The 21,752-nt window shown below is 37.0% G+C and overlaps 1 protein-coding gene across 2 annotated transcripts in view; it reads right to left on the bottom strand.

Annotated features, from left to right (window-relative positions):
* Positions 1 to 1,492: 1,492 nt before the first annotated feature.
* THBS2 (thrombospondin 2) overlaps positions 1,493 to 21,752 on the bottom strand; it is a 33,057-nt gene continuing 12,797 nt past the window's right edge. For both annotated transcript variants that reach the window (XM_038133596.1, XM_038133595.1), the window contains 13 exons: positions 21,453 to 21,626; positions 20,884 to 21,011; positions 20,620 to 20,772; positions 19,298 to 19,516; positions 16,092 to 16,199; positions 14,170 to 14,329; positions 12,595 to 12,713; positions 11,942 to 12,176; positions 8,882 to 9,109; positions 8,123 to 8,394; positions 7,067 to 7,164; positions 4,688 to 4,827; positions 1,493 to 4,014 (listed from right to left, as the gene is read on the bottom strand). In XM_038133596.1, the coding sequence (XP_037989524.1) occupies positions 4,007 to 4,014; positions 4,688 to 4,827; positions 7,067 to 7,164; positions 8,123 to 8,394; positions 8,882 to 9,109; positions 11,942 to 12,176; positions 12,595 to 12,713; positions 14,170 to 14,329; positions 16,092 to 16,199; positions 19,298 to 19,516; positions 20,620 to 20,772; positions 20,884 to 21,011; positions 21,453 to 21,626 (2,042 nt within the window). In that variant the 3' untranslated portion in view covers positions 1,493 to 4,006. The remainder of the gene's footprint in view (positions 4,015 to 4,687; positions 4,828 to 7,066; positions 7,165 to 8,122; positions 8,395 to 8,881; positions 9,110 to 11,941; positions 12,177 to 12,594; positions 12,714 to 14,169; positions 14,330 to 16,091; positions 16,200 to 19,297; positions 19,517 to 20,619; positions 20,773 to 20,883; positions 21,012 to 21,452; positions 21,627 to 21,752) is intronic.

Genomic DNA, 21,752 nt, shown 5'->3' with positions numbered 1-21,752 from the left:
TCCCACTGAGCTGACCAAGACGAGGGTTTGGCCCACTGACCGTGATAGTCTGTGCAGCTCCTGTCCCATCGTGTAGCTAGCAGGGAGTACACACGTACGTTAGTATTCATGATACGTTATTTAGGCTGCCTGATGTGCAAAATCACAGCTATAATACTTGGGTAGAATTATTTCCTTTCTTTCTGGAAGAAACCATGGCAAATCTGCTTCTCTTATAATGGACAAATCCTTAAATACTGTGAGCTCATCTTAACTTTTCAGAATTTAGTAGCTTATGCAAAGTTTACCCAAAACCCTCACATTTTAGAACGGGTCAAGAAGTCTCATCAGAACCTAATTTAAGGAGAGTTTCAGGATTTCCTGGTTTTCTGGCTGGCCCAAAACCAGTTAGATACACATAAGATATAACAAGTATTTGAAAGGTAAGAAAATGTATCACTGAATTTTAGTAGGTGGGAACATGATGCCCAGGAAAGTGAAAAAAAATCTGCCTAGTATTACTCATATATTAGTGGCAGAATCCTCACCTGCTGTACTCAGTTTCCCCTTATGAGAAAAAAACACCCTCTCCACAAGAATTTCAGACCTTCCATACCCATCTCTTTTTGGGAACCAGATGTGCAGACATGCTATAATTTTGAAATATGTGTTTTTACCAGATTATGCAAATACTTCTGAGGATATTCAAAAGCCTTAAAAAAAGGTAGGTAGAGCAATGGACACAGGTCAGAGGATGCCACTGCTTTAGGTGAACCTGCTCATTCCCAGCAATTTTGCTTTTTTTGGTCCTTTCATTCTGTTTTTCTGAGAGACCATGTATTAGTGCTAAAGTGCTGCTGTAATGTTTTCACACATTTCCAGTCATTTTATTTCCCTTCCTTTAGTTTTGGGGGGGGGGGGGGGGGGGGGTTATTTGGTGGCATGAAGAGATTTTCTCCCATAGAACCATAAATAAGTGCTCATGTTCAAAACTCTCTTGAAGATCCATACCAAAGAGTTTACAAAACTCTTGAGAAAGTGGAGAATAAGTTCTTGATCACACTCTATTGGCTGAATAATGTCAATCACTGCTGTCCTTGCAGCTGTCTACAAGACTGAACATATGAATTATTTTAAAGGACTCACCAAGAAAAGTACTGAAGGCTACATGGCTTTCTTGTGTAATGTTTCAAGTACTCTCATGGGAATCAAAAACCAAGGAAATGAAATAGCTGGGATAGTTGTAAGGCCAAGAAATGTTAGAACTTGTGTTCCCAGCTCAAAACTGGCATTTGGCATCCTCGTCATTCTTATTTTTCCTAATGCAATTCCAATTCCCCTCCCTGTGAGTTCTTTATATTCGTAGGAAAGATGTCTTGAGCTTAGAATTATTTTCTTGTATTTTATTCTCTTTGGTTTGCGATGATTCACTGGTTCCTGAAATTCTCCAGCAGGAAGGCAATCCCCACTTACACCAATGAATCCCAATGACTCAGATGGGACTCAAAGAAGCAGCAGTTGCAAAATAAGATATATTTGTTCAAACACATGGGCCAAGTCATGATACAGAGAAGCAGGACCAAAATTTCTCATTCACAATGCTATAAATAAAATTTGTGATTGTTCGCCAGATAAAGACTTCATGGGGAATGATGTCTTGTCAGACACACTAGGAAACCTGCTGTTTACAAACTTAGAAGACAGTCAGTGATTTTTTAGCAAAGCAACAGATTTCTTGGTTTGCTTGAAATGAAGTGGTTTACAGCAAGGCAAGAGGCTTAGCTAAGGGCTTAGCAAAATGGAATATTTTCTTTAAAGAAAAACTGTAGCTATAAAAAAGTTAAAGAGATTTTGGATTATAAAACCTTTTTACAGTTTATTTCCTATTATTAATTTCTTAAAATATATATATATAAAAATGAGGATCTGACTAAATGAATCAGGACGCCAATTGATAAATGTCCGTCCTTGTAAACAAATAAATAATTATTTACAATCTTTGGCAAAACAAAATGAAATTTCATCAGTCTCACTCTCTCACACACACTTGCAAGGAAAAAAAAAGAAATTAAAAAACCCATCATAAATAATTTACATAGAAAAGGAAAATTATGATACAGTCCAAATATTAACATCTTCATCCCTAAACTGATGTCTCTGTCTGACAAAACAAAAAGGCCTACACAGCCATTACTCATTATATTTAATGAGGTCATCCTCCCTTCCGCTTGGAAATTGGGGATGCCAATTGAAACACCAAAAGAAACTGAAATATTTAAAAACCTCATTAAGAGGATTTGTGAAAACAACAACAAAAAAAAAAACAAAACAACAGAAAAACCAGCAACAAAACAAACTGAAATAAAATTAAAAAATGATAATATGAATACTATAAAATGTGCAATAAAGCCAGCAACTGTTGATTCCTTTCTAATGAATATAGCCACAAAATCTATTTCAAAGGAGAAAAAGGTGATTCAATGTTTAGGTCACTGTGCCCTAGAAGAAGGCAGAGGTACTGTATTCTTCCACCAGGTATCCTATCTATGAATAAAATTACACCAGCCTGGGTTCTTTTTGTGAACAAAGCTCATACATCTTAAACAAAACAAAAATGTTAAACATGTCTATACTATTGCTTATCTGAGTAACTGTTGTATCTGTTTAGAATAAACACTGGTACCCCTTCAGCATTATTTAAGAAGTTCTATATACAGCAGACATAGGTAACAATACAAAAATATTAAAATTAGGGTAACTGGATATATATTAAGGTTCCATTTGTAAATTCCTTATTATTATTCATTTAACTTTAAAGTATACATGACTATAACCCATGGAACTATACTTAAGTGTAGGCCATGCTTTGACATTATCTACATATTGTGATACGCTTTCAAAAATAGCTTTAAAATACCATTATCAGTGAATGTATTATTGATGTATTATATGCTTTAAAATCAATTATCAGAGAAGGTAGCTTGGTGTGATAATCACAATAAATACTAACAAAATATTTATAAATGGAACCTTAAATTCATGTTACCAAATTAAGTAATGGCAGTGTTGCCACCTTTTCAAAAACCCACATCAGGATTCAGGATGTCAAAGTGCTTTTTGCAGCAGAGGTGGAAAAGTGGTTCAGGTTCATTTTGCTCCACATAGTCACGGTATACTCTTTATTACAAGGCAATGCAGAATATGATGAAAACAGGGCAACTGGAAATAATTTTTTGAAAGTCAGACAACAGTGATAGCTTCAGATGTTTAAATGAATCACTCTTCCCTTTCACATGAGAGTTTCTAGTTCACTTCTGCTTGGCCTAAATAAAGCCCCTACTAAAGAATGCTTTAGGTTGCAAATTTGACAGTTCTACCAATAATAATTTTAAAGAGTGTTACTAAGAGCATCCTTATCAACTAAGCACCTTTTTGAATCAAGAAATGTTTATAACTGATCTTTAATATCCAAAGTAATTTCCACTGTTGGTGTAGCCCTCCATTACTTTGCTAAAATTAGACCCAGAAGCTCTGTGTTACTGAAGTCCAGTCTTGATCAGAGCTAGGAAGTGTCAACCATACACCCAAAAAATTAAGACACATTTTTCCTCACTTAAACATAACAACTGATAATCATCATTCCCCCTCTTTTTCTCCATATATATAAATACATTAAGTAATTACATTTTTATATGTAAACGTCATTCTTTAAAAAAGACAAGTAAACAAACAAACACATTTTGCTAAGTTTTCACTCTACAAAAGTGTTCTAGTGTATCAATCTGCTTTTGCTTCAGTGGTGGGTCCGACGTTCACGTTTAGGTTTTATTAGTCCTGGCTGTGAGAAGGCACTTGGGTGGAAGAGTGGCTGAAGCACTCCTGGCAGCTGGGAGGATCCTGGAGAGTGGAGCATGAGGAGAGAGGACAGGAGGTACACAAAAATAGAAACTGGGAGTACCACGGTGTACTGAGGTGTCTGGGTTGCATAGCATCTACAGTACTTTGCTGGTAATGCAGCAACCACTGCTCAAGCGTCTGAAATAAATGGGAAAAATATATTAATTGTGATTGAGGTTTTTTTGGTTAGGAAGTCAATCAAACAAGAACTCCACCATGATACACTTAAGAGATGCAGCACGACACCTTCTGTTCTTCATTTTCCTACAAACGGGAGGACATTTATATAAAAACACATGTGCCTACACAGAGAAAGAGACAAGTATGTGTATGTGCAGCTATGTATCTAGCTGCACAAAATCACTCACAAGAAAACCTAGAAAAGCATTATCTGTATTTCAAAACATTTCAGACAAGGCATTACAGACAGACATGCTCATTAAAAATATCTGCTCTCTTTTCCATGCCTCTTGAAAGAGGGGCGATCCAGAAATATCTCTCTGCCTGCAGGACATACTGAAATAACCTACAGAAGACAGTGGATATATAGTGAGAATTCTAAGCAAGTCTCTCTCAGAAATCTCTACCTCATTTTTTCCAGGTGGATAGTATTAAACATCTGGGGTTTATTATTCAAATTAAGATTATTCTAGGGGCAAGGGACATTCATGGCCTTTCACCAAAGTTTATGCCATGCTATGATATTACAGATTGCTCTTCATTTAGAGGACACTTTTCATTTAGACACTTTGTGCTTTTTCCACAAGTTATGAAAGGCTTAAGCATCTTCCAGACATTTTTTGTAACTAACCTCTGCATTCATATTTGAGGTCAGAGAAATAGACCATCTCTTGAGAGAAGACAAAAAGACCTAATCGTCCACCAGCAAAAGTTGTATCATAGATTGGTCCAGAATCCACCATGACTTGTTTCCCTTCATAAACCAGAACTCTGTAAAGAAGAACATAAATTAAACAAGGAGGATAATACAGTATCCAGTGTAAGAGCTGGTAACAGTCTGTAAAACCTGAAAAAGAATTAATTTTAACAAGGCACCAGAAAACCCAACCTCACTGTAGGATCACTTCTCATCTCTGTATCACACCCACGTGGCTGGCAGCCATAACACATTAATCAGAAGCAGTGGGGCTACTCCTTTAGTGTTTTCATGCACACCATCTGCAAAAGATTTCCCAGTTCTTTATTTAGAACAGTCATGTCTCCTGGAATGAACTATGTCATGTACTAGCATTCACTGATAAGCCCCTGTCCCAGTGAACTCAGGGTTATCACACGACCTTGTCACATCACTGAACAAAGCTGTCTTTGCAGCTGTTTGAACAGCTGATTTATTTATCTTTAGGTGCAAGGGCCAACATCAGAAGTTGGAAGAACCATCCCTTTAGATTCAAACAAAGCATTAATTGGAGACATGCTGAATCTCAATTTCAGGCATTTTAAGAGCTTAGTGAAAGCTGGAAGGATTTGGACACAAAGAGCTAGACTAATAATAAATTGGAAAAGGAGAACTTGTTTTTTTTTTTTTTTTTTATTCTTGGAGGTCTTTTTTAGTATTTCAGGCATTGACCCTGGAGACAAAAGACCTTGAAAGTCAGCACTTCATTTTTTTCCTTATCAGAGAGACTGCATTTCCGCAAACTTGGATCCTCTGCTTTTCCTGGGAGACCTTGAGATAGTCTAGATTTTTAGGCTCTCAGTCTCCTTGGCCAAATGAGAAACTACTCTATAGTTAGTTAATTAGTCTTTGGAGTCAGGGATTATTGTCCTGCTTCAATTGACAATACATTAGTTATACACAGCAAGATGGCTTCACATGAGGATGAAAACACTTGAGCAGCTTCCTAGAATGCAGCGGTTAGGTAGGGGCAGATTTCTGTTTAGACAGAAATACGTGTCCAGCACTTGCAATAAAGTGCTCTGTTTCCTGAAAAGTGCTCCCTGAGATCAGTATTTAATGGATGGTGAAAAGAACAGTAAAAAAATGACAGATTTTCATGTTCATGTAATCCTATTTAATATAATTCTTAAAATATCAAGAACCTGAAACAGATGGAAAGAGTTTATTAGTTCATTCAACCCATCAAAAAAATAACACAGCTCTTACCATGTTCATATGGAATTGATATTTCTGCACAAATAAATTGTTTCATGACTTCATTAGTGAAAAAATAACTAATTCACTTTCTATCAGAACACCCTAAAGTATGAAGGAATTTAATGCCCCAAACCACAGAATTTGCCATGCTAGATTAATCTAATGTGATACCAGTGGTAACATCTTTTGTCTGACACTATGTAGATTCTGTAAAGGAAGTTACAGGTAACAGCAACATGAATGAAAAAAATAAAGTTTCTTTTTGACCTTTATCAATCAATGCTTTGTATTGCAATACACTGAAGCATAAAGAAACTTCTCTCTACAAAAAAGCAGGTAACTTAGGTCTATCCTAATTTATCAACACTTTGTCTTTCACAGACAAATGAAAACCTCCTGCACATAAGCACAAGCAAGACCTTTGGCGGTAAGGTCTGACTCTACCCCATGAAAAATATCCTTTACAGTTCCAGTAATTAGTAGAAGATAAAACTGACATGGGCAGTTAATGCTCAGTCTTGGAACATCAGCTAAACAGCTGGGCTCTACAGAAAGTCATTTGCCAAGGCTCCTTGTGTGCATTACAGATGTGCTCATGGCCACTTCTGCAGTATCTTGTGTAAGCCACTATGGGAGACAGGATGCTGAAGTAGACAGGCTCTTGGCCTACTTCCCTGAGGCAATGCTCATGTTTATAATTATTTGAATTCACTGAAATTCCACAGGCTGGGGAGCAATCTCATGTTCTAATCTTGCATTGAGTTTTGCTCAGGAATTTTTGGTCTCCTTACAGAAAAGCTATTGAGAAAGTGGCCCATTATTTTTTCTTTAATTTAAGGGTATTTAGCTGATGTAAATATTGAACCATCCAGACTAAATTAAATACATCTTAAAAGGAAAATAAATTATTCTGAAGATAATAAAATGTTCCCAAAATGTTGGACAAACGGACAAACTGTCACACAAGTAACATAATTATCAGAAACAACAATGAAACCAATAACATAGCTTTTAAATCAACAGAGACAAAAGCATTGCTACTAGAAAACGTAGAGGTACAGAAATATTTCTTACTTTATTAATCCTGTTTTAGGCCTATGAATCAAGTGCCACCTGTAAGCAGTATAATCTTTCCAGCCAATGTTCTTGGGATCATGCCACAAAGTACGCACCTACAGTAGGAATACAGAAGCCTTATTAGAAACACACAGTGCCCCAGTAACTCCACATCCACCACAGTAACTGCCAAAGCTTATTTTCTGCAGAGTATGAAACTGAAAATAGTTTGACTGTATCATCAAAAGACTTCTTTTATGGGGTGAAACAAATGGAAATTTCTGTCTTAAACTGTTGGTCAGTTATTCACCTGCAGTTTCATAGTCAGAGTCACTGAAGACCGTTGAACCTTGACTTCCCTTATGATATCACAGAATCGGCTGAATTGGAAGAGACCCACAAGGATCATCAAATCCAACTCCTGACCATCCCCAAGGGTCACATCATGTGTCCAAGAGTATTGTCCAAATGCTTCTGGAATTCTTCGAGTTTGCACATACACACAACCAGGCTGACAGAGCTGTTGCTGAATGACTGCCTCCAGTGAGGGAGAGGAACTGCAGCTTGTACAGATGTTACCGCCTGTGGCTGCTCCTTGAAAATTTCCACTCAGTAACAGTACTGTCAATTCCTATCCACATGTGAAGCCCTACTAACCTAATTTCCAAAATGAGCAAGTTTCTTCCACACTTGGACCCTATCTGGAACAGCAGCAGTTTTTCCCTCTTTTTTCAATGTCTTTTCTCTTTTTCTGTCACTGTACTCTAAACCATGTATAATTCAAACAAGCTGGAACACCAAAGAAGCAAGTGCCAATACAGAAGTAACAAAGGATTTTTGCATAACAGACATTTCTCTCATTTTCCTTTTGATCACACCTCATCTTTCCTTCTATGTGATTGTCTTTGAAATAAAATGCATGTGATACTACTGACACTACTAATAAGGGAATTGAAGAAAAATTGATAAACATCCACAAAAATTGAGGTGTGAAAGGGAATTCTTTTTGAAACATGTCCCTTGTTTTTAAAATATTAGTCATACAGTGTTGGCCTAAAGTTTTAAATCTCTCACCTGTCCAGGGGTGTTTCCTGTGTGCCAGAGAGCATTTCGTAAGTGCTCACCAGTACCAGTTGTTGAATTCACTACTTTGAGTGACACACCAGAATAGCCATAAGCCCTGGTGGGTTTGTCCTCCCAATAGGTCTGAGTGACCTGCTTCCACATCAGAACGTAAAACCGACTGCTGGACTGGTAGCCAAACACAAAGCCGGCATAGTCATCGTCACGGTCTGTGTTAACATAGAACGTCCCACTGAAGTCAACAGAGCTGAACTCATCGTAGCCTGGAAGAGGACAAGAGAAACAAACCACTGAGTTACAATGCTGGGTCCACTTACACACACCCCAGAGTTCCAGCTACATCCTGAATTTTGGCAGGAGACATAAGTGGTATTTCTCAGTTTCCTCACCTGTAGAAGACGAGATAATTACAACTTGCCTTCATGGAGATTTCTAGAGAGAAATAAGTTGCTTACAAGGGGCATTGAAGACAGCAGGTACTATACTTACATAAATTTTTTCAATTGGGTATTTTATGTATGTTACAGTCAGTGATGAGATGAATGGATAAAAAATGCAGGCAGCATTAAGCTGTTTATACTTTGGGCATATACACTGCCTCCATCATTAGTCCAATGTTTGCAGCTCCAAAAAGGTGCATTTACGTACCTTTTTTCCTACCTTTTCTACTATTTTATCTACTTTTTTCCCCCTTTCCTTATCACAGAATTACTTGTTACTTTTCTAAAGATGGTTACATCTGATACTCACCCACAGCTATTCCAGGATCAGAGTTAGCAGTCTGCACCAGTTCCTTGCCTTGGTGGCGAATAACCCAGTTGGGATCAATCTGAGCTGTTCCCTTGGGGTCCAGAGGGACCATCTGGAACTTTCTGAAATCAGTTTCACTGATGGCATTGTTTTCAGGGCACACATCATAGATATCTGGAACATTGTCGTTGTCAAAGTCATCTTTGCAAATATCACCTCTGCCATCACCTGTAAGCAATGTGAATAAGCAGAGTCAATTGTTTGCAATTTATCTGGCCCCAGTTTATACACCACTCTGGAATCAGGGTGGGAAAAGTTGGAAGTTTGCTGTGTCGATGTAATTCACTAATGCTTGCATTACATTTTCAGTTTGATTTGTTCCAGATGTGCATACAACACCACATTTTAATATATGCTGTGCAAATCAATTCAAAGAATAGCATTAAAATCCTAATCTTCCACACATTACTAAATATTATACATTACTAAATATTTATATATTCTTGATCATGTTAAACTATTTTTTGGACTCTTATCACTGTCTTAAGATTCTTTCTGCAACAATCCATCCAAGATGCGACAGATTGCAGATGTGTCACCAATATGTCAAAAGAAAGGGGGGAGAGTGTTGCAATAAAATATGCATACATGCTTAGCCACTCTCCCACTTGCAGGTAGAACGCTTTGGCTTATAAATAACATAGTGCTTCAGAAAAATGCATGAGAAAAGAAGGCAGCACTCCATTCAACAGGACTAGCCTCAGAACAATGAAAAAAATTAAGTTTTGTTATATGGATTGAAGGAAGTTTTTTAGAGAACAAAAAAGTGCAGCTCATCTATAGTTGTGCTTCTGCTCAACACTTGTACTACACTAAATATTTTAGAAAAACTAAAAATTATTTGCTTTCTTAGTTTACCTATAATATTAATGGACAACAGGAGACATGACTTGCCTCAAGTAGCAAGAAGTGAAAGGAGGCAGCTATAAAAAAAAGCTCATTGCCAATGACTCTATTATTCCATGACATACAAAGACCTGAAAATAATGTAGAAAAGCTTGGCTACACAAGTATAGAAACAAATTCCCAAATGGCTCCAACTTTTACAACAGAAACCACTGCATTGGGTACTAATGCAAAACCAGTGTTGCCAACTAATTTGTTTCTATCCTCACATAGCAGAGCATCTGTTTTGGGGATTTTTTTCCCCCCAGTGTTTATGACTGCCCTAAGAACATGGGAATTAACACAGTGGGAAACAGCAATGACCCAGTTCATTCAATACTGACCTACTACTAGATGTTTCACAGAAAAATGGAAAGCTATGTTATCATGACTAACCAAGACAGCATTACCCAAGTATGGAGCTTTCAGACAGAAAGCAGAATGAGTTTTAGGCAACAGCCAAAAAGTAAAGAGTAATTAGAGAAAATTGAGACGTCTAGTTTCTCAGGGCTCTCTGCAGCTCAGATATGTGGTAAAATGGTCCCATCTTCCACCCTGGATATCTGCCACAGACAACTCCAAATCCTGACCAGCTGTGTGTTCCTCCACCTGTTTGTCTTAGCACTCATTGGAGAAAAGGGAATCAATTTCCTATTTTGTTTTCTTTGCCAAATTAAAGAGATAATTCACAGAAGAATCTAATTATTCACTAAAAGTCCAGCTGATATTAATTTGGTAGTGAGTTGCTGCTGACAACATTCATTCCCTGTCAAGGAAAGTTAGAAAGTGTTTGTTTATCCAGTCACATCCAACAGCTCTCTCCAGGGCCTCATCTTTATGTGCTAAAACTCACATCTTCAAGAGCATGGGAGCCGTTTTTGGCTTTATTTACCCCTTTTCCAAGATTTCTGTTGGACCTGCTGCTAATGACAGTGATGAGCTGGCTAAACTGATTAAATATATGCTGTTTCTCAATGGTTAATCCATACATCAATATAGTTTCCTTTACAAGAACCAGGTAATGGATAACTTAAACTATCTCAGCTTGGGGTCACACTTATTCTGGATTTATGAAATTAAGGGGCTATTCCAGGGACTGGCAAATACAAAGATATTCTGGACACATATTATAGGACTGAAAGGTTATATAAATTAAGAGCTACAACTGACTACCAACCAGAAACCTCCTACTGACAGCAGTTGTCTTACCAGGAAATCAGACAAGGCTCAGCATTTTATCTTTCTAAATGTAGATAAAAAGATATTGTGTAGGTAATAAATTCTGCTTTCAATTTCTACAGCACGGCCATGGAACAGCTCCAGCAAGTTGTATAACTTAGAACAGAAATTGCTTACCTGCATTTATTGCAAGGGTCATTATTGTAAACATATTTGGTGGTTTTTAAAGGATCATAAACATTTTCAAAATTAAAATTGTAATTTTGAAACTAACTATATTTCATTATTTAAATAATGCCAAGCACAGAGAAGTACTGCCTGAGGTGACTAACAACATTTTACCAAAAAAAAAAAAAAAGAAGGGCAATTACATATCCATTTTTTAAACTGTGACATGTATATCATCAAGACATATTTAAAGCAGTCTGTAAAGAAAATTTGAGAAAAGCTGCTCAGGAGTCAATTAAAAAAATAATGGACTTAAAAATCCTGAAGAAATAGTCTGTTTTTCAAAATAAAACAGAGTAGTAAACCATTTTTATTTCCATTTTAATTTTCAGATGGAAAGTGAAACAGTTCACTGTTCATTTATTAAGACATTTGTAATTCAAGCTATTTGAAATATTTTCTGACACTTTCAACACTTTCAATTAAATTTGAAAATAAGAATACTAACAAAAACATGGATTTTTTTTTTGTTTTTTAAAAAATTTGTTAAAGGTTTTCTCCTATAAGTATGTCCATGTTTGACCTCCTGTCAAAGATGCTTCCCAATGCTCTAACCCTTGACCAAACTGAGCAGTTCAGTTCCATCTAGTTCCTGTTGTCTCAAAAGCAGCTTGGTTTGATGTGAAGTCTCTCTTCACCACATGTTAATACTCCAAGATCACAATCAGATCTAAGAACTAAATGAAATTCCTATGACCTTGCTCTTACCATCTGAATCCTCCTGCTCAGGGTTGTATCTGAGGCGGCAGTTGTCCCTGTCATCTGGGACACCATCATTGTCATCATCAGGATCACAGGCATCTCCTTTACCATCCTGATCGTGGTCAGCTTGGTTAGCATTGGGGATGTAAGGGCAGTTATCCTGGTTGTTCTGGTGGCCATCTTCATCTATGTCTTCATTATTGTCACACTGGTCACCAACAAGGTCATTATCTGCATCAGTCTACGCCCAAAAAGAATTGTACAAAGTAATTTTATTATTTTTACTCAATACAAAAGTACAGCACAGTACTTAACTGTTCAACACTTCTCTTCAAGGGCTTCTGTAGTGACAAAAATCACAATGACAACCGTGCTAAAAGCACAAGCATAACTTCAAGCTAGTATGGCAACTTATTCTATCAGGGGGTAAGATCTGGTCCCCAGGACACTTGCAAGGCAGGGATTACTTGCAATGGATTAAAGCAATCATCACTGTACTTCCCTTTCATCTGATACAACGGGATCTCAATATGAGATGTGAAAGTGAGCAACATAGATCCACCTTTTCAGCTGTTCAGTACAGGGACTGATAGCAATTCCTGTGGTCTTTTCTCTGCCCTTGTTATGATGTTACCATTAAGGAAACTGTATTCATTTACCTGGTCTGGATTATGCATCAATGGACAATTATCACACTGATCACCAACTCCATCACCATCTGTATCACTCTGGTCTGTGTTGTAGACGTAAGGGCAATTATCTCGTTCATTAAAAATGTCTAGGGGGAAAAAAACCCCAACAAAATAGTAAAAAAATCAAAATGATACAACAAACAACACAGACAGCCATAGACTGTAGGAATCACCAGTAAAGAAGCAAGAATCTTAAGGTGCTCATAAGCTTTCTTATTGCTACAACATCATTGCTACAAATATTTAAAACTAATATTTGAAAAAAAATATTGTATAAATTCCATTTTTCTTATTACAACCAAGTTTTCTGTACATATTTTCCTATGGAAGAATAAGGGCTGATTATGCCCTAAGAATTTAGGCTTTTTTGACTGAATAACAGGTAAAGGGGTGGGGTATTTTTTAATAATTTGTTTTGGATTTTATTCCCCTACTCTAAGAAATGGCATAGAATGCACAGCTACATCAGGTTCAAACTTCTAAACTTTTGTATAGAAACAACTGTAATACTATTCAGCTGCCTCATCATTAAATAACTTAATTTTACCAGAACATGTACATCATTAATTGTATAGCATGCCAAATTTTCAAAAGAAACTGTTCTTCCTCAGGAAACTTCATTATAAAACCAACAATCGGCTTCAAAATTATAAGATGAAAAGAAACAAACACATGTTGGCATATCTTTCTGGGAAAGATACAAGGACCCTTCCCTGTATTACATGGTCCCTGTATATTTGCATAATCTTTCAGCCAATAACATATGATTGGATTTTTCTTCAAAGGCAGAACTATCACGAGGAGTAATATGAACCTGATGATCAAAAGGAGGATAAGAGATCTTCAAAATGTTCAGAACCTAAAGTCAGATAAGCATCCAAATGTTTAAAACATTATTGAGGAAAACCCAAAGCAACATTTCTTCACCTTTTCATATTTCTGTATCCTCACATGTTTGAAATGCCACAGGGATATGATTTCTGAACAATATTTAAGTGTTTTTCTCCCATCTTTATTCTGATCAAAGTAGGGTTATATAGGAATGTACTGGTGGAGGAAATAAGCACAGTGTTTTAAGACATACTAAAAAATGTGTATTTGGATTACTGTGAGTTTTGCATACTTATACATTCATAGAAAAGCAGATTACTTTACTATGGATATTGTCTTAACTGTGTCAATGTTGGGATGTTCTTTTCCCTCCCTAAAAGGAAAAGGAAAAGTCAGCAGAAGTGTCATATTAGACCCTGATTACTTTGGAACACAAATGAAAGAAAGATTTTTTTTTTTTTTTTAAGATTACACTGATAAAGATGTGCTCTGATTTATTCTTTAGTAATATCAACTGTAGTCATTTAGGGACTGTGTGGGCAACCATACTACACAGGGCAGATGAACCTCAGCCTTTTCTGCCTTGTCCTACATTTTTGAGCTGCTAGACCCAATTTTATTCCACACATAAAAGCAAGTAGCCAATCTTACTGGCCATAAAGCAAAGTGCACTTATGGAACAGCACCTAATTCTCAAAAGTGAAATCATACCATCTCCATCAATGTCCACAGCACATGAGTCACCCTCCCCATTGTTGTCTGTGTCAATCTGAGCAGGGTTGTGCACATAGGGGCAATTGTCACAGCGGTCACCAACTTCATCCTTGTCATAATCAAACTGGCGAGGATTGAACAGAAGAGGGCAATTGTCCTAGTAAGAAAAAATAGATTTCACAACATAAATCACAACTCAAGAGAGCATACAATGAAGTGCTAATTCCTGTTCATCTTGGACAGAATTCAAAAACCAAATATTAATCCACTATTTTTTCAATGGACAAGCTGTACCTATATTGAAGGTCTTGGCAGTAACAGGATGGCATCTGGACTGCCTGGCTCACTGTCTGTTTTGTACAAAACATGTGAATTGTGTTCCATATCTCACAGGGAGAGCAACAGGCATTTTGAACTGGATCTGTACTCAGACATTTAAATAAAGGTGTATCACTGGTACATGTATTAAAAAAAAAATCAGAACATGTTACAAAACCAGGTCAACTTCAGCTGTGTTTTATAAGTTTTAAAAAACAAAAAAGAAACAACTAGAATTATTACTCTGACTTTTCTGGAACAAACTAGTGTCAGTATTTTTAAGTTTACATCACATATTTTGATTTTTCAATTTACACAAGTGTTGAATTTTTATTGGTTGTATTCTATTGAACAATAATGAAATACAAAAAGTTTTTAAAAAATGCTAAAATTAAATACTCCCATTTGCCAAAAATCTTTTTACCTGAGACCTTTAAATGGAATTTTGAAAATTTCCTCTTTTTAATTTTAAAATTTTAAAAATAATATTTTTTACATTTCTCACATTCCCAAATCACGTGGACTTTTTCACATGCACAAGAAAGTACTCAGTGTGAAATGCAAAGAAGAAAGAAAGAAAACCAAAACAGTGGGAATGAGGACTAAATCAGTGGCATGGAATCTGAAGGGAGGTCATAAGGAAAAAAAACTTTAAACTTTTTTTTCTTCTGCTAAATAGAAAAAAAACCATATTTAATAGGAAATGATTTTTGGCACAATAATTTAAATTCCCCAGAAATACATTTCATGTAATCAAGGGCAACATACAGAGGCAAGTCAAAATCTTATGCTGTTCATAAAACAATTTCTAGCTACAATTTAAAAAATACACATACTAAATCATTTTTCTTTATCAAATGATTACTGGGGTTTTTTTTCAAGTTTTCCAACTAGAGACCAAATGAACACAGCTCTTACCGAACTTTAACCATCTGAAGCTCTAGAGCATCTAGGTTGCCTCCGAACAGAACAAAGAGGAACAGTAAAATTCTACTACCAATTCACTCATCCTAAACATGTTCTGAAAAGCCAGGGTGAAGCAAACTCGCAAAGTGCCTCTATCTTTTTGTTGATTGTACAAGGCAACAGTTTTAGACTAAGTGGCTATCTTTTAGGCTCTGCAGGTAAATGAATTTGTCTTCTGGGCAGATGCGAAGGAAAGTATGAACCAGGCTAGGTATTTTCCTCCCATCATCTTCCTTTGATACTGGCTGTGTTTATAGTTGTTTTAGAAACAAGTTACAATGAATAAAAATAGCATCATATATATAATATTTACCAGCTTTTCAAACACAGTTGACTTGACATTCTCCCACTGAAATATAAAAAATCCAATACCACTTTCCATTAACCTGTTTTCACATACATAACTGAACTCAGAACTGACACAGATCATAGCTCCTGGGGTTCCCCAGGCTGCTTTGCTCTGTCACTCTCCTTTGACTGAACACAGCTTTACTCTGCACTACACATCATTCAGGGAAGGAAGTGCAGAATAACCCAGTTGAAGCTCTAAACAATAAAGTTCACATCTATTGTAATGGTTTTCCTTAAAATCAGATGTTTAGGTCAAACGTACTGCAGACAGATACGCATCTTACTTTGTCATCTTCGACGCCATCATTGTCATCATCCTCATCACAGGCATCTCCTTTGCCATCTTTATCAAAGTCTTCTTGGCCAGAGTTAGGCAGAAGGGGGCAGTTATCCTGGCCAAAAGAAATAATCAATACATTATGTTTACATTATGTCAGGATAACTTGCCAGGGCAGAAAAGTAGATCCACCAGTGGTACACCAGAGACTGTAAAACAAGAGCAATCAGCAAAGTATTTTTAAAAGTGCCTGTTTTTTTGTTGCCAAAGGTAGTAATCATTTGCTGCTTTCATATTGTAAAGTAAGTGAAATGCAGCTGCAAATCATTCAATTTCCCAGCTGCTATTAATGTGACATTTCTAGTAAATTTTAGAGGGAGCTAGCAAAGAACAAACACACCACACGCACAGACATGCACTCTTACACCAACCTTTTGTAGCCAATTCATGAGATATGAATTGTTTGAAGATTACATAAAAAATCACCAGGTTTTGTTGCCAGAAAAATAAAAAAACCAAGCCAAGAGAAGGTCTTCAGAAACAGCTGTTCATATGGAAAGTTACTACCCAGCAATGGAAAGTACTACTCATCAATGAAGGGGAACACTCTAAGAAAGGATTTTGAAAAAAGTGTCCTTATACTGTTCTGCAAAACAGTACCTTTGTACTCCCATGGCTTTAAAAATAAAAGTCAGACTGATCTCTTTATTTTGTATCACAGCTTTGTAAAGAATGATTTTATATAAACAATTCTTAAGTTACACTGAAAAATAAGTAAAACAGCTTGCCAAACTTTTAATATGCATTTTTTAAAAATACTAAAATCAACTAAAATGGATTTCAATTCTACTACTTGCTATGAATAAATACATATATGAAAACACACTCTGTTATTCTCATTTTTACTCATATTTCAGATCTACCTCACCCAAAACTGAATCTGTCAAAAGAGCACACAAATATCTCCTTTGTAACATATACTCTAAAAAAATGAATATTATAGTAAGATGTTTTCAATCTCAGTGGTTCTAATAGTGCAGACAATTTAAGAAAAAGAGTACTGAAAATACTGTGATAAATACCAAATCCCAAAAATTTTTATCAAATACCTGTGAAGAGTCTTGACTGTCCACCTCAACACTGGTTACCAGTAATACAAAAAATTTTTGAAATGAAAGAAAATAGTCACAAGACAAAGTTAATTTTCAACCATTATCAGCTCAAGGAAAGAAGTTTTTTACAATCAAATTACTCAACTAGGATATTTTGTAAAGAATACAAGGGCCAGAAAATTTGTGGTATTTTTAAGGGGTTTTTTTTGGCAGGTGGAGAGGTCCTCTTAAAGTAAGAACTTGTGTCTATTAGACCAACACATATTACACAAAGCATTAAACAATCTTTGGAAACAGGTTTTTTTTCTGAATGGGTTCAGCATGTTGTGTTTAACCAAAACTAATGCTTTGTGTTACATCAATAGTGGACACATGCAAATTCTGATGACAGGAACTACAAGAAATATATATGAAGTGCAACAGTAAGTTGGCTGAATCTACAATGAACAGACATCAATTACAGTGAGGGAGACCAACATTTGAGGCCCAAATTTCCATCTGTATCTGAAACTCTTCAGCTGATAGAGCCCAGATTCACACAAGTGACTTATCCTCTCAAACAGCCTGATTTCAAACTTTCCTAATCTCTTGGTCTGTATTTGTTTTAACCACTATAGTAGTCTAGAGCTCAGTCATCTTTGCATTTCTTTCCTTTTTATTATTTTTAGCAGAAGTTTTTGCGCTGAAACTTCAAGAAAATTTGTAGACAGATCACTTTAACACAGAAAGGAGAAGCAAAAATGTTTCAGGTCTGGAAAAAGAAACCCTCAAAAACCTCAGAAGAAAAAATCTTGCCCTTACAGCCATGACTGATTAGCAAAATGCTTGAGCATCTGCCTAGTGATCATATACAGGTAATCCAGGGTTGTCAGCGGCCCCACAGGCGGGTGTTTAAAACTGAACACCTGCATATGTCTTCTACTCTGACAAAACTCCTCCATCCCAGTTGCTTAATTTGCTGCTGCAAACAACGTATGCCCCTCTGTATTGTGCCTGTCATTCGGCCATCAGCAAGGCCACCACTCGGAACTAGGATCCAGGGAATTGCCTGTCAGGGGATGACTTCACCCCTCAGCTATTTGAGCCATTGTTAAATTGATGGAACAACTTTCAGCCTGGTTTTGTACAGCATCAGGACAAGAGCTACCAGGAGGCTGCTCACCATTTTTGAGCAATTCCCACTGGAAAGAACCTCAGGCCACGAAACCAAGAAGGACTTACTGAGTGCTTCAGATGAGCACAAAACCAAGTCCCAGGGAACATACCTGGTGGACACACCCTATTAACCCACATGCCACCATTTTTAGGCTCCCTGATGCTGATTTTTCTCGGTGTAGTAATGTTTCATTGTTCACTACAACAGCACAGCTGCACAGCAAGATTGAATAGGTACCATTTGCCAACTGTAGAGCCAATGGGGGCAGGCAAGTCAGGTGATTCCCCTTGAGAGGGTGAGAGCTGGGATTTCACAAGTCTGAAGGGCCAAAGAGGCTGAATCTCTCATCCTGTTCCTGTGAGCCTTTGCAACAAGGAGAACGCCGCCTCTAATTAGTCACATTCATTCCTCTCTTAGGCTTCTCTTGTTAAAAATTATCTCAGGCTCTGAATCCAGTTGTCACAGTGTGTGGTCTGCCTAACTCTTTAAAAGGAAGGGTAGTTCAAGACAGCATTTTGAACTCTAGCTCTTATATGGCTGTCAGTGTCTTTTTACAAGCCTTGCAGGTAGGATTTCACACTAGCCTAGGCGCTGATTTCCCTGTTTGGTTCTCACTAGCTCTGTGCTTCACACCCATGCTTTAGGCAACTACTGCGCAGTGTGCTAACTCCATTCACAAGCATCCCAATTGTCCATGTGTTCTGAGTAGCAAGACATCCAAAGCAGAGGACTCTGGATTTAATTTTGAGAATCCCTTACTGTATCTTACCAGATTAAGTGAATATACATTTCACAGACTCTCCTAGAAAATGAACATGCTGTAACAGTCAAAGCTTACTGAAAGCAACCACCAGCTTCATGAATTAAAAGGGTTACTCACAACTATTTAAGAAAAAGTGAAAATGTTGTTAACACATTGCATTTTTATTCACCTTTTTCACCTACCTTCACACAGTGGTACGTTGCATTAGCAGCACAGACCAAGTTGTTATTAGGCCAGCCATCCAAATCTGAATCCTCACCACAGATGCGTCCATCACCAGCATAACCTGTCCTACATTCACATTTGTACATTGGATCACTGAAATGACCCAGATAGATGCACTCTGCAGACTTGTGGCAGCTGTGTGTCTTGTCCTTGCATGGATTCTCAGGTTCACAGACCTATAAATGATGAAGCATATTCAATGAAACCTGATCATCACAGCCAGCTGTGTGTGCCTCAGCTTTTTCAAAATCAGACCAGTTATTTAGAGCTCTGAAGACATGAACTTTGTTTTGATTGTGGTTAGTAAATCATACTGCTCTCTCAGTTCACAACTCCAACAAATATGTACAATGAAAATAATTAAAACAAACCACCGGAAAAATTTGACATTATTTAAAAAACAATTAAAGTAGCTGTCGTGGTTTGAGAGGAAGTGAGTTTTTGGGAGGCTAACAATTTCAGAACTGTATCTGCCTTCTTCCAGATGTCACTAAACCCCAGAAATTAACTGCAACAGAAAGGAGATTGTAGTCACCTCTTCTTCAGTGTTTTGCCTGACAGTATAAAAGGACTATGTTATTTTCTTAAAGAGACAAAATTCTTGTGTTCACTTCATGTAGGTTTTTGTTACCTCTTCCTTATCACTATATTATATTTTTCATTGATAGTATTTGAGAATCTTAACAGATGGTTCATATGTAGAATTGACAAGCTGAGCTAACCACAGATTGATTCGAAAGCAACAAAGAGAAGACAAACCATGACTTCCACTTTAATGTTTTTTGTCTTTTCTAGGCAACTCTAGTCTTCAACCTCACTTCTACATCCTCCTGTCCTTCACTGATAAACTTTGACCCAATGGAATTTAGAGAGTGAGAATGTCAGACATGTGTCTGATAACACTGAAATCAACAGTGTCATACTTATGAAAAAAACAATCCTAATTCTTCAGTTTCCTTTCTCCAGAACAGGTACGTCAACCTCAGAGAAAGGAATGCAAAGCAGGCAAATATTTGCTCCTGGAATTTTTGGCTCATTTAGTACAACTGTGCAGATGCCTACAAAAAAAAAAAATCAAACTCTTAAAAAAGTCAATCCCAAATTCAGTGTTTTGTTACTCAAAACAAAAATACTCTGAAACAACAGTTATTTGAAGCCATTTCAACAACTTATTTCAAGCCATTTTTGTTTGGTACCCAAGTTTATCTTATGCCATCATTCAAAGATATTTCAGATGAGAATTACTCAAAGCCATCAAACTCCCTTCAATATCACTTACTTGCTTCTCTGTCTTGGCAACTTCAAGCCCTACTCCATAGGGCTGACTTCCTTTATAGCGTGGAGGACACGGCAAGCAGTGGAAACCCGGATTTGTGTTCACACAGCGATGGACCTGATTCACTTTAAAACAAACATCTGACACAGCTATACACTGCAGGTAAAGAAAGAAAAAATGGAGAAACCAATTAGATGGCTGTGTAATTCCCAAAAAATGAATTTTTCATGGTGATTTCCTGATGTTAATGGAAACAAAAGCCAATACCTCATCAAGATCCTCACAAAAGGTACCATTGCCAAGATATCCTGCTGGGCATCCCCCACATGACCAAGACCCATCTGGGTAACTGTTGCATTCTGCTCCAGGAAAGCAAGGATTTGACAAACACCCATCTGGCAAAGACACACAAAACTGAAAATTAAGTAACGAGCATAAAAGGCATGTAAAACTTCATTTAAGAAACAGGTATTCTCTTATCACCTTAAATCACACGATGCAACGGACTCTTACAAAACCCCTAAAAGTTAGGATTATAAAGTGCATTTAAGACTAATTACTATTGATTTAATATGACAAAATTACAGATTGCTACATCCAGTTGAATACATTACAGCGTATTCAATCTCTATTTAAGAAAGGTATACTTGTTCAAGAAAGTAGTTATCGCAAATGTATATAAAATCCCACTAAACAGCACTCAAAATAGTTAAATGTCCTCTACCAAAACAAAGGTATAATTAGCAGATTCCTGCAGTGTCACTTCATAATTATCCATTAAAGAGATAACAGCATATAAAATAGCTACTCAGACTGAGTAAAGAATGAATACCAACCAATTGGGCAATCCTTCTTATTGCACATATCATGTTGCTTGGTATCTCCCACACACGGCTTTCCTCCATACTGTGGCTCTGGACTGTTACAGAGGCGAGACCTCTCACGAATTCCTCCTCCACAGGTGACAGTGCAGGCAGACCATGGAGACCAAGGACCCCACTGGCCATTCACTAAGATACGTAAAAGAGCAGAGAATCACAGGCAATAAAGTGGCGACATCTGGTGCCTATGACAACAATCTTTCATCAGATCCCTGACTAGAGACAGTTCCTGGAGATGTATGTAGAAAAATGATG

Source organism: Motacilla alba, chromosome 3 (genome assembly GCF_015832195.1).
Source record: "Motacilla alba alba isolate MOTALB_02 chromosome 3, Motacilla_alba_V1.0_pri, whole genome shotgun sequence".
Lineage (NCBI taxonomy): Eukaryota > Metazoa > Chordata > Aves > Passeriformes > Motacillidae > Motacilla > Motacilla alba.
The sequence above is the reverse complement of the archived record's forward strand: the minus strand, read 5'-3'. Positions and strand labels throughout refer to the sequence as shown.